The sequence below is a fragment of the Ptychodera flava genome, chromosome 5 (genome assembly GCF_041260155.1).
Source record: "Ptychodera flava strain L36383 chromosome 5, AS_Pfla_20210202, whole genome shotgun sequence".
NCBI lineage: Eukaryota > Metazoa > Hemichordata > Enteropneusta > Ptychoderidae > Ptychodera > Ptychodera flava.
Window position 1 is genome coordinate 41,775,625 of NC_091932.1, and position 18,072 is coordinate 41,793,696.

At 36.8% G+C, this 18,072-nt stretch overlaps 1 protein-coding gene across 2 annotated transcripts in view; it reads left to right on the forward strand.

The window, feature by feature from the left end:
* LOC139133977 (zinc finger protein 729-like) overlaps nucleotides 1–17,600 on the forward strand; it is a 24,156-nt gene extending 6,556 nt beyond the window's left edge. For both annotated transcript variants that reach the window (XM_070700803.1, XM_070700802.1), the window contains exons 2-3: nucleotides 10,381–10,503; nucleotides 12,427–17,600. In XM_070700803.1, the coding sequence (XP_070556904.1) occupies nucleotides 10,381–10,503; nucleotides 12,427–12,983 (680 nt within the window). In that variant the 3' untranslated portion in view covers nucleotides 12,984–17,600. The remainder of the gene's footprint in view (nucleotides 1–10,380; nucleotides 10,504–12,426) is intronic.
* The last annotated feature ends 472 nt before the right edge of the window (nucleotides 17,601–18,072 follow it).

Sequence of the window (18,072 nt, forward strand, 5' to 3'; positions counted from 1 at the left end):
GTGGTGGCCTATGGGAAATGAATTAGTGGTCTTGTGCCTAATTGACGGCCCAAAGGAAGCCCTATAGGGGGACATATTTCAGTACGTATGATGTCCTATGCTGAAAAATAACAACCTTTTGCACTTTCTATCACTCCGAACAATACTTGGAAATATAAAGGTATGTGGAAACCAGCTCAGACACTAATTTTGATATACTTGGGGGGCCCAAATCCCTGCTGGCGGCCATATTGGACTCTGTCAGGAATAGGGGTATGGCATAGCTTTTTGTCAATTTCTCTCCTAATTCAACTTAATTTGTCAAACCAGTACTTTTATTGTTTAGACATACAATTTCTTGCTTTTATATCAAAAATTCGTGCAAATCCATCCATAGCGGTTTTCTACAGAGAAATTTATTATTCAAAATTTCCGTAAAAAGTTGATGAAAATAGGCCTAGCCCCTGAAACCGGGGTTTAATTTCGGGGAGAGATTCTATTTGTGAAATCATTATCTTTTTTGGGAAGAACACAACTAAGCAATTGTAAAAGTATTCTGATATGAGTGTTTGGGACACAAAATTTGTTTGCCAGGAATGTGTTTTTATGTCATATGGTGTCATATAGCTTGGTACAGAGGTGACGCAAATTGCTGCCATAGGGCCGATGAATGTATGTCTTGAGGCAAGTGTAGCAATTGAAGTGTAAGGTTAAATTTTCTTTTATTTTAGTATTTGAGTCATATCCACCAGTACTTTGATTGGTGTTAAAATTGTGCACTTTTGTGAATTTAAGGTTCACTATATTGGCACAAGATCACTAATTCACTTCCGGGTTCGTTACCCACGAAGATAGTTCGGAAGAAAATAGTGCAGACCTTGAAGTTTTGATATCTGCATGGATGCTTGTTTAGTTTGAACTTTAACGTCAAGAATTTTTGTAAAGATATTTTTCTGCCTGAATCAAAATGCAGGCTGTTGCGAATAATGGCTGAAGCATTTGGTGGTAATATGAGGAGTTCTAGGGCTAATAGAAATCATAACAATAAGCCTGAAATTTGTCAAAAACACCAGTGAGGGCGCTATTTTCATCGCTATCTCAAAATTTCCGTGGACTTGCCCACACGAAAAATTAATCAGTAGTCAAGCTGACATTGACCTAACACCTGTTAAGAGGATTCGTGCCGCTGAATGTTTTAAAATAGGAAAATCGAGCTCAACGCTACTGTGGTGGCCTATGGGAAATGAATTAGTGGTCTTGTGCCACATGGCATACAAACCCTCCTAACTTAGTAAAAAGCATTTTTTTAGCGGTAAAGGGGACGTTTGACACATGCATGAGGTATGACTAACCAGTCTGGGTTATGTCCATAGAGAGGATATTACGATTGACCAATCAGCGAACCTGCCGCCGCTAACGTCATGAATAATTAACCATGCAAACCTTGGCTCGTACATTGCAACGAGTTTGGAACTTTTCGGCTTCATTTCGCCTTTTATTTTTAGCACTGGGTAGTTTTTAGATGTAGACGTTACGCACAATGTTCAGTGCGGCCGAGATCGTGACCGACACAAGTGGTTAGTATGGTACATTGAAAATTACTTATTTGGATGAATTTCGTGGCCGGGTAAGGCTCCTAGAAATCAGCATTTGACCCTTGTAAATCTACAGTAAGTTATTTGTCGCCAAATATTGCCTATTTTTGGTCAAATTTCAATTTAACCTTGCCATCTGCAGTATGGAGAATATTTCAAGCTTTGCAAAGATGGGTCAACTGTTTTAGTTGGTCATCGGAGCACGATGGAGCACGATTTTTTCGATCACCATGCATTGCCCGGTGCGATTGACCCTTCGCTCAGAAAAACGCGCGCCGGATCAATCGCCGAGAAGTTAACCAAAAGCGGGAAAAGAGAACAAAAAACGTCCAATAACTCTTTGTCGAATATGGTCAAGGGTAAAGAAACTCAGAAAACTATTCCTGAAGAAATCATACAATTTTTAACACGGTAGAACGTCGCCAATCGACTGGAGCTAAGATACTTCCGGGTAGCCAACAGTCTCACTGGATCGATGGATCTGTCAGGTCATATCGCGATCTAAACGAAGTGAACCAACGTAACCTTTGACCCTTGTTACATATACAGTACGTGATTGGTTCTTGCCTTAATTTCATTACATATACGGTACGCCATTGGCTCTTCCCTACTATCCTCTATATGGACATAACCCGGACTGCTAACAGATAAGTGGATGTACCATTTGCAATGCGAACTCAAAGGGATGTTCTTAGGGGCTCTTAATTATAAGTGATTGTATGATTGGACTCACTAAGTTTCTTCTTTCTGTCCACTAATCTCAAGTCTTGCCTATACATATGCATGATAGAAATCTATGTGTTTACATGTACATCTTTAGTTAGGGTGCATTCACAAATACTGTGAGTGGAATTCAAAGCCTGGTTTGAAAGTTCTGACAGTAGCAGAGATTGGATTGGAATGGTTTCCACTGGGATCATCTGAGTTTTTGTTTACATTTTTGGATTGCACTACATGGTTAGGTTATTCATTGACCAGATGTGAACTGAATGTGCTCAAGTGTTTTACAGCAGGTTCATTACTTAGTAGTACGCTTCAGAACAATCTGTCAGATCATTATATGTAGCAGTTTTTCATCAACTTTTACACAATACTCTCAGAGTTAAATCACCAATCACAAAACTTCATTTTATATGCAAATAAGTTGTTTATTAAAGTGACACTGCTTAATTCTTCATGTTACAATTAGATATCCAGCAGATCAATATCTGTTGCACATTTCATCAAATTAAATGCTGTAATTTCGGTGTAATATCACTAATTACAAAGTTCATCAAATATGCAAATGAACCCAAAATTACTTGACAGTGCTCTACTTCACGAGACAAGTAGATATTTATCAGATCAATATCTGTAGCAGGTTTCACTATACTGGTATTTGGTGCCATAATTTCAAAGTTATATCACTAATTACAAAGTTCATTAAATATGCAAATGAACCCTTACTTAACATCACACTACTAAATGCTTCACAACACAGTCAGATATCTGTCAGATCAGTACCTGCAGCAGATTTCATCAAGAGGTGTAAGAAGGACAAAAGCGTGATGTCAATTTATTGCAATTTACACTTAACAGGCACGCACTTGGTATACACAGGATTACACCAGAATTTAGAAATAAAAGCCGAGATCACCGTTGCGGCTCCACTGTCACCACGCACAACTGCGATCTGAGTGAGCAGATGTTTTCCTTAATTTCACGCTGGCTTTGTGTACAAATGGAACGTTTGTGGATAGCAACGCGCATAGCAACCAGAATCGAGGTAGTTCAGAAATGCACACGATTGCCCATATTTTGGCACCGGGCTGGGGCGTGATACGAAAAAATGCACGGAAGTGAGGGCGCTTTCCCCCATAGCTTTACACAGACATGTAAATGTAGGTAGATGATAACACGAATTACCAACTCAAATTTGATGAAAACAATGTTCCCGTGCAATTCCAGAGCAAATGAATCCTACAAAAAATGATGTAGTGGGCCTATTTTGCACATGTTTGGAATGAAGAAAAACAAAGAAAGCTTGTCACTGCATTGTCGGGTTGCCATTTTGAATTGCTGTCTTCACGATTGTGTAGTTATGGGAAACTTCCGGCCGCACAAATGTTTCCCAATGAGTGAGGATGTGACATCGACTGTCATCCTTCTTGTAATGTCTATTTTCCATATTTGGCATGAAAACATAGTACACCTAAACAGATAGCCTGACAAGTCATTTTAATTTACTCGATTGGCACGGCGATCGGCCGTACACGACATGTGATGCCACTACAACACTGTTGGTGATCTCTTGAAAAGCAAACTACAATGTTCTCTTGTGCGCCGCGTGAGTTACGTTCTGAGCTAAGGAAGCCCTTGTCTCACATCCTTACGGACATGAGATTTGCAAAGTTGTGAAAGACTGTTTGCCTGGCTGAACTTCGAAAAGCCGAAAAAAATCAAACGAGTTGGGCTAGGGCTACACGCCGACCCGTAACATTTACTTGCCTTTTATCTTGACAAAGGGGCGATACCCAATGCAAGGCAGTGACGTAAGTTAACTTAAAGACCCAAAGAGTGATTTTACATGTGGTTGTATGGGCATATCATAGGCACTTTAAAGACATTTTAGCAGTATCAAGTAATTCCTGATTTGCATATTTGATGACCTTTGTGAATTAGAGTAATATGTCTACAAATAATGCAGCAAATTTAATGAAACATGGTACAGATGTAGAACTTCTGTAATAGTGTTGAAAGACATTTAGCAGAACTATGTCAATTAAAATGCTACAGTGTTCCCGAAGCGACTAATTTGCATAACAATACAATTGTTGGGAGAAAACTGTACCAATTTGTATATTTGAGGAACCTTCACAATAATAATAGAAATACTGGGTAAAATTTGATGAAAAGTGGTACAGTCATTTATCTTACTGTGTTGTAATAGCATTCAAAGACATTAAGCAGTATCGTATCAATTACTTGCTGATTTGCATATTTAATGAGCGTTCATAGTTTAAGTGATTTGTCTGAAAATACTGCAGCAAATTCAATTAAACTTGGTGCAAATGTTGAACACACCCGGCTGTAATAGTTTACAAAGATATTTGGCAGTCTTATCTCAATTAATTGTTAATTTGCATTTTTAATGAACTTGCATAATTAGTGTGCTATGTCATGAAATAGTGCATTAAATTTAATGAAACCTGGTACAGATATTTAACTCTCAGCATTGTAATAGTGTGCAAAAACATTTAGCAGAAACACGTCAATTAAATTATAATTTACATATTTGATGAACTTTCCTAATTAATGTGATATGTCTAGAAATACTACATCAGATTTGATGAAACTTGGTACAGATGTTGACTTCGCAGTTTTGTGCTATACAAGGCTATATTGGAGCATCAGGCCAATTAAGTGCTTATTTGCATATTTAATGAATTTTCATAATTAGTGTGATATTCTGCCGCAAATTATTGAATCAGAGCTCAGTCGGACTACAAGTGCAATGTTTCAATTACTTCTAATCACAGCTCAAAAATTACATAAATATATCCTCAAAATAATCAAACAAAACAAAGGGCACTGTTAGTATCAGATATTACTTGCAGACTACACCCAACACAGTGGACTCATGAGTGCATCCGAGGTGACCCCCAGTAGGTGAGAATGCGAGACAACAAGTTCTGTTTTGAGGACATTATTGCAAGGGCACATCCCACCTGCAATACTGGAATTTTAAAAATTAAAACTCTTGATGGCATGTTTTTTTGCTATTGCAATCCAATTATTCTTGTAATTGCGTCATCACACTTTTAAGCCTAGCTTCAATACCTTTTTACTTTGAGCACAATTTTTAGCTCACATGTTAACACACATGAGCTAATGTCTCAGTGATGTCTTTCTGTCTGTCTGTGTATCTGTTTCAGTGTATGTTTGCACAATATCTCAAGAACAGCTTATTGCCAAGTTATTGGATCGAAAAAAAATCTGGTAAATAGATCCGGTTTGCAAATTGCAAGAACTGATCAGTTTTTGGTGGGCGTGTTTTGCCGTGTTGGCCACTCAGCCCCGGCCTGTGGCTGAATAGCTAACATGGAAAACAAAAGCCTGTGGGCTACAATTATTGCAGCTACAATGTTGGTAGTGGCACTCAGCTACCTCCCGATCCCACTCAAAGTACTTGTTGATCAACTTCCATCGAAACTGCTCATCAAAATTTCATGAAACTTTCAAATCTTCCTAAATATACACTAAATTTTATCATCAGATAGCCGCTCATCCAAAATTTTGCTGTCTTGAGGTCAAGATTTTCGATCAAAGTTCTTTCAGTTTCCAACAATAGCAGCCTGTGAATATCACAATATCGAGGCTCTGACGCATTTAGAGAATTATCCGACATTTCCAACAAGGGGTCATACATTTAAATCAGCCCATATCTTTCAGTGGAATGTTCCATTTAAGATAGGGGTCGCAAAATCACCCTTTTCTGATGATCAGTGCAACAGAACAAACCAAATTTTCAAGTTCTTTTATTAGTTTTACCCTTTCGATTTTTTTTTCTTGACTAATGAAAGAAGTTTATGACAATCAAAATAAGGTATTATGAGTGAAAAATACAAAATTTATTTAGGAGAAATATGCCCCCAAAATTGGGACTTTTTATGTGAACTTCACTTGGCAGAACAATTTTTGGGATGTTTGACTTGGCAAATTTAAGGATAATGCAAGATTCCAGCAGTTTTTTGAAACTCAGTTGTGCTGGAGCACATTGTTATGGTGTTATATTTTTAGTGAGTATGACTATAGCTGATTATTTTTCTTTTTAGCTCACATTTGGTATACCAATGTGAGGTAATCGTATAAGCTGAATCAGTTCATTTGCATGCCATTTGCATGTCTGTATGTACGTTTGTATGTATGTATGTACGTATGTATGTATGTACGTATGTATGTATGTATGTCCGTCCACGTCAAAAACAGCTAAACCACAGCACCTACTGTCTTAGTATTTGGTGTACAGGTGCACCTAGGGGTGGAGATGTGAATTTGTTCAAATGAACATGTCAGTGCCAAAAATATGCAAATGAGGGGGGAAAGGAAAAACCCTGCAAATTGCTAAAACTCTGTAACCGTTGGTCAGATTGGGTTGAAACTTGGTGTGCAGGTTTGTTTAGGCATTCTAAAGTAGGTGTTTAAAATTTGGGATGAAATTTGCATTTTTCTGTTTTTAGGGTAATTTTTTCAGTTTTTAGTCAAAGAATGTTTTTCTCTGAAAGCATTCATCTGATTAAAATTCTTTATGTAGGAAAGTCATTGTATGACAAATTGTATCCACACAGGCATTGTAGAGATTCATGTGCATGTTTACAAGCAACAGATTTGAAAACAAGCTTTTCATATGGACAGTGGTACTATTAGTGCAAAATGTGAGGTATAATGATATTCAAATATGCAGATTACATTAATGAGTATTGTTTCGGTATTAAAATTCTATGCTAATGACCCTTAATCAATGTGGAATATTCATGTACCTCGGATCTTGCATTGTATACAGTGGTATTTTGCTTGTGATCCAACCTCATCCATGTTTGGTTATTTTGGGGATAACTTCTATAAAATCGATAATATCATTTATACATTATACTCTGCTCTCCACACTGCTTTTCAGATGTCTACACAGGCAATCCTTATCATCAATGAATATGGCATGTTATTATCTAAGCAGAATGGTTTTTAGCTCACATTTGGTATACCAATGTGAGGTAATCGTTTTAGCTGAATCAGTTTATTTGCATGTCTGTATGTCTGTATGTATGTATGTATGTATGTATGTATGTATGTATGTATGTATGTATGTCCGTCCACGTCAAAAACAGCTAAATCACAGCACCTACTGTCTTAGTATTTGGTGTACAGGTGCACCTTGGGGAGGAGATGTGAATTTGTTCAAATGAACATGTCAGTGCCAAAAATATGCAAATGAGGGGGGAAAGGAAAAACCCTGCAAATTGCTAAAACTCTGTAACCGTTGGTCAGATTGGGTTGAAACTTGGTGTGCAGGTTCCTTTAGGCATTCTAAAGTAGGTGTTTAAAATTTGGTGTTACCCTTCTAATTGTTGAAATTACGACAAAATTGGAAATATTACTGTTTTGGGGCAATTTTTAGCTACTATAGACTATAGTCTATAGAAGCTATTTGGATGGGTATCCGTCCGGCGTCCGGCGTCAGTCTGTATGTATGTATGTATGTATGTATGTATGTCCGTTTGTGAGGCGTCCGTCCACTCAAATATCTTGAGAACCGCAGTACATACTGATTTGATATTTGTTGTGTGGATGAAAAATATGATTTTGAGAAACTATTTTTTTTAATTTTGATACTGTTGAAAATAGGCAAATTAATGCCAAAAAAGGTGTTTTTGGTAAAAAATCTTCTTCTTCATAACCGCTGGTCAGACAGCTTTGTTATTTGGTATACAGGTCCCTAGGGACAACCCAACTTAGATTTGTTCAAATTGTGATGAAATATGCAAATGTGTATTTTTAAGGAATTTTTTTGTCATCTTTGGTCTCAGTTTGACTTACATTGTATGTAATTCTTGTACTGTATAAACCCTATCAATTCACCCAGAAAAAAAATAATTAATATGATTTTAAATAATTGAATTAATTAGAAAATTATCAAAGCCAAAATAGTTTTAGTGTGGAATTATCAGAAAGTTCAACTTTTTTTGACAGTTGATAGTGAATTGAGGATTAAAACCTATAAAGGCAACTTTCCTGAATACCAACTTTGATATATTCTGAACCACCATTTATGTTATCTAAAAGAAATTGCTCATAATAGTTTGTCATGATAGGGTGGTCAAATAAATAGAGATAGAGAAAGTTCTAATTTCCATTTATGGTTGACTTGGTAAGGATAAAATAAGATTACTTTTTGAGGAAAAAAATAGAGTGGTCAATTAAAAGAGTGGTCAAAGTGATAGGGTTTTTATGGTAAAGCTGGGCTGTACGATTCCTCATGTGCTATTTATAGCAATTATGCAATCTGTGTAAACAGTGCAATGAAAGTGTAACATGACTCCTTATAATGCTTTTGATGACCTTGAACTTCTTAAGTTACAAACATTTGTCACTTCAGTGTGCTTTCTCTGAGTACCTACAGTCTCAACTTATTCAACAGAACTTACTTACAATGTTAATTTGAAAGTTGAAATGTGCTTGGTTGATAGGATGAAAATACTGATATTAAAAGATATCAGCTCAAGATTCTTTATAACCTGACAGATATGCTGTTTTTTTATGACGTAAATCTTGATTGAAGCAAGTCTTGTTTACTTTAATTAGAATGTAATTAACTCTCGTTTATTTGCTGTTATAGACTAATATAGTCTGATGAAATATGCAAATCTGTATTTTTACGGAATTTTTTTCCATTTTTGGTCAGGCCATCCTTATATGAGCTATCAAAGATATCCACCTTCTTCATCAATACATGTGTCACAAAAGGTTATTCTCTACATAACACAGCAGAGCTCTGTCGACTGTTGAGTCGCTTGTTTTTTCAAAACTGCTGGTCAGACAGCTTTAATATTTGGTTTACAGGTCCCTAGGATGACCTTAGTGAGATAATTTCATACAGTCAGGAAATACTTAATTTTGTATCCATGTCTATAGTAGCTTCAGGGACTTTGGCCCTATGTTTGTCATTTTTTGTCAAAAAATCTTAAAAAATATATTCTTTTTAAAGCCCCTGGACAGACAGCTTTTATATTTGGTGTACAGATGTCCAGAGATGACAATAGTTAGATATGTGGAAATTGTCCTGAAATATACAAATTTGTATTTTTAAGACAATTTTGTCATTTTTGGTCAAGAAAACTTGTTCTCAAAATTACTTGTCTGATAGCTTTGTAATTTGGTACAAAAGTCCCGAGGGATGTTATTAGATAAATTTTCTGCTCAAATTGTTGGGAAACCCCCAAATTTTTATATTTTAGGTAATTTTCTTTTGTGACCTTAAATGACCTACACCAACCCAGGATATGTTGTGAGAGAGTTTTGAAGGTTGTGAACATAATTTTGTCATATTTAATATCAATTTGTAGTAAAATTTGATCCAGAAAACAAAGCTGAGGTAAATATTTTCATTGCGAACCAATTTTTGCAACTTTTGCATGTAAGACACACAAGAACTGATGAGAAATTTGGATCCAGGATAATTCCAGATGTCGTAATCCCCCCCCCCCCCCCAGTGGAAGGCATTTCACTATCTGTAACTGATTTAAGTGCTGTTTACATACGAATGATAGCACTCATAGCATTAATTAAAACATCCATAAGGTTGTAAAATACATTTCCTGCCAGCTGGTCTTATGTAAGGGGTGGAACATTTGATATTCAGGAGGGGGTAGGGGATAGAAGATTGATGAGGTAGCATTACTTTTTACCAGATCCCTTGTACATTTTTTCCCACTCTTTATTTTTTCCCCACTCTCCCACCTTTTCTTTTTGTCAAGCTTCTCTGGCTAATTTTTTTGTTGACATTTGCTTGTGTATGTAGGATCTGCTTTTCCCATTGCTATAGAAGTTGATATGCATGTTCCTAAAGATGACCTCCAGTACCTAAGTTGCAGACCTTATTTGCTTTTGTCATTCTTGTTTTTCTGGTTTAAATATTTCTTGAATTTACCAATTCAAACCGAATGTGAGCACACTGTCCTTGACGGTATTTTTTCATTCAGGGAATATAATAGATTAGCTGTTAATGTTACTGTGTGGCTTCTTAACATTGAAACATTTTGATTTTTTTCAGAGTGTTGTGCAATTTGTAAAGCTCTAAAACATTTTGACAAAATGCATGAGCTAGTGAAACCATTAGAGACACTGACTGAAAAGATGTTTCAAAAATGTCAAGACAATGCATTCTCAATGAAAGGTAAGGTTTGTTTAATATACAGGGCAAATGTTGAGTATATATATATATATATATATATATATATTATATATATATATATATATATATATATATATATATATATATATATATATATATATATATATATATATATATATATATATGGACCAACAACCAGATGTCAGCAAAATTTTGCTGGCTGTGAAAATTATTTGTAGATGTAAAATCGATGTCATTTCTGCTGCAGTGTAAAAAAAAAAAGCCAAAATCTTCTCACAGATATTTAAAATTAAATGTAACTGCGACGAGTAACAGCAGTTTTTTGTATTTGTGTGTCTGAAAAATAAATCGTAATTGAGTATGAGGATGTATACATACATGCGTTCACACGGAAATGGCCAGTTGTGTTAAATTCAGTCTGCCATGGGATCAGGCATTAGTTGAGTACTAAGTTTACAAAAATCATAGAGTTTCATGTCTTTTCAGACTCCCAAAAATTTCTAGTCGAACGAAAACGAATTGTAAGCAAGAGTACGCTGAAAAAAATCTACATGCACGATAGGTACGTCACGGTAACGTGTGCTTGTCGGAACGAAGTGCACAGGTCATGCAGGTCGCAGTTGACCTCACTGGGGTTTTTTTTGGTACGTCATTGTCGGCATGTGTTCGGCTAGCTTTCGGAGTGACTCTGTGCAGTCACGCAGTTGTATTTGCATGACAAGCCTATGTCAACTTTGCAGAGATTGCACGCAGAACGTAAATGTTGTGCGATAAATAGCCAAGTATCAAAAAATTCTTCAGTGGTTTCTCTGATAAACAGGCTGAACAAACTCTTGGTGAAAAATCTGCCGATGAACCTGCCAGCAAGCCTGCCAGCACTTTAGCAGTGTTTCAGTGCAAGTCCTACTCCGGAAATCGCAACCAAAACAAGTTACAACCTAGTCGAGTTCCCACGTGGCCGTGCAATGCCAGTCATGTTCCAGTATTATCGAAACAACTGAAAACGAACCATGTTCAAGTGAAACTGTTGAAACAACCAAAAGTTTCGCTACTAGTGATGTCAATTCATCGGGTCATGAATCAAACAACAATGTACAGTATTATCTCAGAGGGACAGTGAGAAAGAAATCCTAGCTGTGTTTAGCAATGTATTCGATGGCAACAGTGAGCGAAAAATCAGTCTTCATAATTTCTATTTGTGCTGCTGTTCTTCAATTCTGACGTACGACAAATATGGGAACAATTCTACAAGTAAATTTAAAGTATCTCACGCCTGGCTATAGAACAGAAAATTGGGCTTTGACGAATTTACCGGTTTATGGTGGCCAGTGTACATCGAAAAAAGGAGACTATACAAATAATAAATGTTACTAATAAGTGTTCAGAAATAAAAATACCTGAAGAGAGATCACCTGACTGTCCCTACCTTGTTAAATCATACATGATGTAAAAGTGTGCAAGATTTGACCAAAAATTCATAAAATGGGTCCAGGAGAGCCATTCAAAAAGGTCCGCACCAAGGGAGCGGGGACAGCCCCCTCCCACACCCCCCCCCCCCTCCGCTTTGCGGTCGCATCGGGACATTTCCAGCTGTCAACCATAATTTTCCTGCTGTGACAAAAATTTTCTACATCCCTGTATATGTGTGTGTGTGTATATATATATATACTAGTACTTTGTTCTTTGTTCTTTGTTCTCAGTCTATGCCGTGCTGTGCTGTGCTGTGCTGTGCTGTGCTGTGCTGTGCTGCATTTGTTGAATTCAATAACTTTGTATGTGACCTGTGACCTAGTGTTATAGTTTATGGGTATGACAGAGTGCTGTTGCTGCAAGTTTGGTGCATTGTTTTTTAAAGTCATCAGTAACATCAAAGGTTACTTCTTACTGTCCCACCCCCTTGTTACCACTTCACTCAACTGAACTGTTCATACTCTCTACTCACAGATGCATCAGTAATTATGCAAGGCCTTGTCCAACATGGGCTCATGACATTGGAATGTGGCATGTCCGACCTAGAGTACAGTAACAAAGAACTGACTCCACAGCATGAGGGTGATCATATAGAACACCAAACCAAATGTACATTACACAAAGATTCCCCGAGTTTGGCAGAGTGTAATTCTCATAATGGGGACAACGATGATGGTGAAATCAGCAGTAGCAATGATGGAGCTCGCTTGAACTACCGGTATTCAGGTACACAACCAAGTCAATGCAGAGAACGTGTTGATACCATCACACATAACAGGAATCTCAAGGGGCCTGCATCGATCCATTCTGATCTCTCACCATTCCAACGCAGTGAGTGTGGTAAAACATTAAAGCAGAATCCTGAGACACATATGTTGACAAGATCAAATATCAAACTTGATGAAAGCAAAGTGCATGCCAGAGCATTCACTCAAAAGTGTGACCTGATCAATGCTGATATCAGACAACTTGTATGCAACAAGTGTGGCAAGAGCACTCGTAAAAGACAAATGTTGGCGACTGCAATGTAAGACCAAATGAATGCAAGGAGTGTGATAAAATATCCAACAGACAGCGCTGTTTTAATAGACATACGTCGACCGATTTAAATTCAAGACCACATGAATGCAAAGCATGTGACAAAAGATTTGCTCAAAAGCGTGACCTTGACAGACATTTGTCATTCCATTGTGATGTCAAACCACACGACCGCAAAGAGTGTGGTGAAAACTTTTCTCAAAACTCTGATCTTAGGAGACATGCATTGATCCATTCAGGTCTCAGACTACATAAATGTAAAGAGTGTTACAGATCATTCAACTGCAAGACTGGTCTTTTGAGACATGCATTGACACATTGGTACCAGACAACATAAATGCCAGGAGTGTGGCAAAACATTCTTACGGAAGCACAACCTTATAATTCATATAATGACCCACTCAAAGTTAGGGCCATACCAATGCAATGAGTGCAACAAAACATTCACACAGAACAGAAATCTTAGGAGACACATGTATACCCATTCAAATGTAAGGCCACATGAATGCAATGAGTGTGATAAAACATTCAAATTCAAGGTCAATCTAAAGACACATATGTTGACCCACTCAAATATCAGACCACATAAATGCAAAGAGTGTGGTAAAACATTCACACGGAAGAGCAGTCTTAAGAGGCATATGTTGATCCATTCTGGTGTCAGACCACATGAATGTAAAGAGTGTGGTAAGACATTCATACATACAGGCAATCTCAAAATACACATGTTGACCCACTCAAATATCAGACCACATAAATGCCAAGAGTGTCGTAAAACATTTACAGAGAAGGGCAGTCTTATTAAGCACATGTTGATCCATTCTGATGTCAGACCACATGAATGCAAAGAGTGTGGTAAAACATTCAAATTCAAGGTCAATCTAAAGACACATATGTTGACCCACTCAAAGATCAAACCACATAAATGTAAAGAGTGTGGTATGACATTCTCACGGAGTAACAGTCTTAAAAGGCACGTGTTAACCCACTCAAAGATCAGACCATACCAATGCAATGAGTGCAACAAAACATTCACACAGAACAGACATCTTAGGAGACACATGTATACCCATTCAAATGTAAGGCCACATGAATGCAATGTGTGTGATAAAACATTCAAATTCAAGGTCAATCTAAAGACACATATGTTGACCCACTCAAATATCAGACCACATAAATGTAAAGAGTGTGGTAAAACCTTCACACAGAAAGCCACTCTCAAAATACACATGTTGACCCACTCAAAGATCAGACCACATAAATGCCAAGAGTGTGGTAAAACATTTAAAAGGAAGAGTGGTCGTGTCAGTCATATGTTGATCCATTCTGATGTCAGACAGCATGAATGTGAAGAGTGTGGTAAAACATTTAAAAGGAAGGCAGGTCTTATTTGGCATATGTTATTCATCCATTCTAGTGTTCAACCACATGAATGTGAAAAATGTTGTAAAACATTCAAACAGAAGGGTAGTCTTAAAATCCATATGTTGACCCATTCAGAGATGAGACCACATAAGTGCAAAGAGTGTAGTAAAACATTCAAAGACAAGAACAGTCTTAAAAAGCATATGTTGATGCACTCAGAGATCAGACCACATCAGTGTAAAGAGTGTTGTAAAACATTCAGAGGGAAGAGCAATCTTAAAAAGCACATGTTGGTCCACTCAAAGATCAAACCACATAAATGTAACGATTGTCATAAAACATTTAAAAGCAAGCAAGGTCTCATTGGGCATATGTTGATCCATTCTGGTGTGAGACCGCATGAATGTAAGGATTGTGGTAAATCATACACACTGAAAGACAGTCTTAAAAAGCATATTATGTTGACCCACTCAAAGATCAGACCACATAAATGCAAAGAATGTGGTAAAACTTACAAACTAATCGGGCAGCTTAACAAGCACATGGTTACCCACTCAAACAATAAACCACAATGTAATGAGTGTGGTAAAACATTTACAAGGAAGGAAAGTTTAATGGGGCATATGTTGATTCATTCTGGTGTGAGAAACCATGAGTGTAAGGATTGTGGTAAAAAATTCACACAGAAGATCGGTCTTAAAACGCACATGTTGACCCATTCAGAGATGAGACCACATAAATGTAAAGAGTGTGGTAAAACATTTAAAAGTAAGAAGGGTCTCAATGGCCATTTGTTGATCCATTCCAATGTCAGACAGCATGAATGTGAAGTGTGTGGTAGTACTTTCAAACAGAAGGGCAATCTAAGAATTCATATGGTGACCCACTCAAAGATCAGACCATTTAAATGCAAAGAGTGTGGTAAAGCGTTTAAACGTAAGATCAGTCTTATTGACCATACAATGATCCATTCTGGTGTCAGACCCCATGAATGTAAAGAGTGTGGTAAAACATTCACAAAGAAGGGCAGGCTTAAAGGGCACATGTTGAGCCACTCAAAGATTAGACCACATAAATGCAAACAGTGTGGTAAAACATTTACAGATAAGGGCGGTCTTCAAAGGCACATGCTGATCCATTCTGGTGTCAGACCGCATGAATGTAAAGAGTGTGGTAAAACATTTGCGCACAAGGGCAATCTTAAAATGCACATATTGACCCACTCAAATATCAGACCACATAAATGCCAAGAGTGTGGTAAAACATTTACAGAGAAGAGCGGTCTTAAAAGGCATATGTTGATCCATTCTGATGTCAGACCACATGAATGTAAAGAGTGTGGTAAAACATTCAAAACAGAAGAATATTCTTAAAGGCCACATGTTGACCCACTCAAATATCAGACCACATAAATGTAAAGAGTGTGGTATGACATTCACACACAGGAACAGTCTTAAAAGGCACGCGTTAACCCACTCAAAGATCAGACAACATGAATGTAAAGAGTGTGGTAAAACATTCACTCTGAAAGGCAATCTTAAAGAGCATATGTTGACACACTCAAATATCAGACCGCATGAATGTACAGAGTGTGGTAAAATATTTATTCTGAAAGGCAATCTTAAACAGCATGTGTTGACCCACTCGAATATCAGACCACATAAATGCAAAGAGTGTGGTAAAACATTTACAGCTAAGAGCAGTCTTAAGAAGCACATATTGACCCACTCAAATATCAGACCACATGAATGTAAAGAGTGTGGTAAAACATTCACACTGAAGGACGGTCTTAAAGTGCATATGTTGACCCACTCAAAGATCACATGAACACAACAGCTCAAATATCTGACTAGAAACACAGAGGATGGGGAAACTTTACCTTGCAAATGATTATATGAGACTTATATTGATTAAATCTGTGATGTAGAATCATGCCAATGCAATATAGTGTTGCACACCATTGACACAGGGGGGGGGGGTCTTGAGAGACATATGTTGACCCTTTAAAGAGCAGACCTCATGAATGCAAACAATGATGTAAGACATGCATGCAAAGCAAAACTTTTTGTATTTAAAACATCAATGTAAATAGGCTAAAGATTTTAATTAGAGGACAGTCTTTGGGCACATGAATCAAGCCAATAGCATATCAGACCATATAAATGCAAGAGTGTGGTATTGAGGAGGCATAGAGTGCCTTAAGATACAATGTTTTTCTCCTTGAATATCAGGCCTTGCTAATGTTAAGAGTATGGGGGAAATAATATGGGCAACAAAACAATCTAATATACTGATGTGTACACACTTTTTATCTCACAAAAAGTAGAAATAGAACATATAAACTCAGACATTCAATATTTAGATTTTTAGCTCACATTTGGATATATATATATATATATATATATATATATATATATATATATATATATATATATATATATATATATATATATATATATATATATATACACACCAAAAAGTGCTTATATGGCCGGTCAGTGGCGTCTGTATACTACGTACCGGTATGTCTATAAGTATGTATGTCTGTGTGCATCAAAAACTTGAGAACTGATGCACATACCGGTACATCATCTGAAGTTCATATTTGGTGTGTAGACCCATTATGGGATGTACATGTGAATTTGTTCAAATTAAGGTGATTGATACAAACATGGAAATGAGATCTTTACATGGTAAATCAGTCGAAAGTTTATAATGTAGTTACTTTTTGAAAGATTAATTTCATATTTGATAAATAGGTATCTTACTTCTCAGGTATACTGCTATGATTGCTTTGATATTTGATTTATATTATGTAGGTTTCTTTAGATATTATTGTACTGTGTAGGAGTCATTGTCATTAATGTAGGATGCTGCTGCACTGAACAGATAGAAACATTATTCATTGTTGATCTTCAAGATACACGCTATTATGTACCAATATTTATCAAATGTGAGCGACACCTTTTTCAAGATATATTCCTGACTTTTTCTGCAGAATATTGTTGTCTTTTTGAGGGATGTGCCATCTGAGTGTTATATACATAAAAATAATGTAAGACGATATTTTGATGTACGAACACTGCCATTAGTTTTAGCCTTAACCAGTAGAATATGGCTTATATTAGTAATATCTATCTTTATCTCAGTGAAATAACACAAAAGCTGTAAAAACCTGTGTTCATACTGTACTCTCTGACAACTCTTTAATCAAGGATATGTTTGTACTCTGCTGTTACCAATAAAATCACAGTTTTGTTTTCACTTTTGTTTCCCTGTGACAAGTACGTTGGTCATTGTATGGTTGATGTGTCAGCACTTTGAGGGCGATTTTGTAGACAGTTTAGGCATGCCATGAACATGATATATCTGTTACGTAAGTTATTCTCCCCTGCCCACATGATCTGAGTTCAATTAATCTAGAACATTCTGAAGGTTATGTGACCTTGATTTTGATCAGTTAAGTTTAAAACTTCCCAGAAGGTCATGCTTACTGCAAATGAAGATATTTTTAGAATAGTAATTAGCATATCAATGGAAAGTTCTAGATTGTTTTGATATGTTCTGGATATATATGTAATTGTTTGATATAAATACGGGACGGTACAGATTTTCAGTTACACGCTCAGGATCGCTACGGCGACTTGAACAGAGCTACCTTTATCAATGGAAATTTTGTTCAAATGGAAGAGGCAAGGGCGCTGTTCTCCATGACCA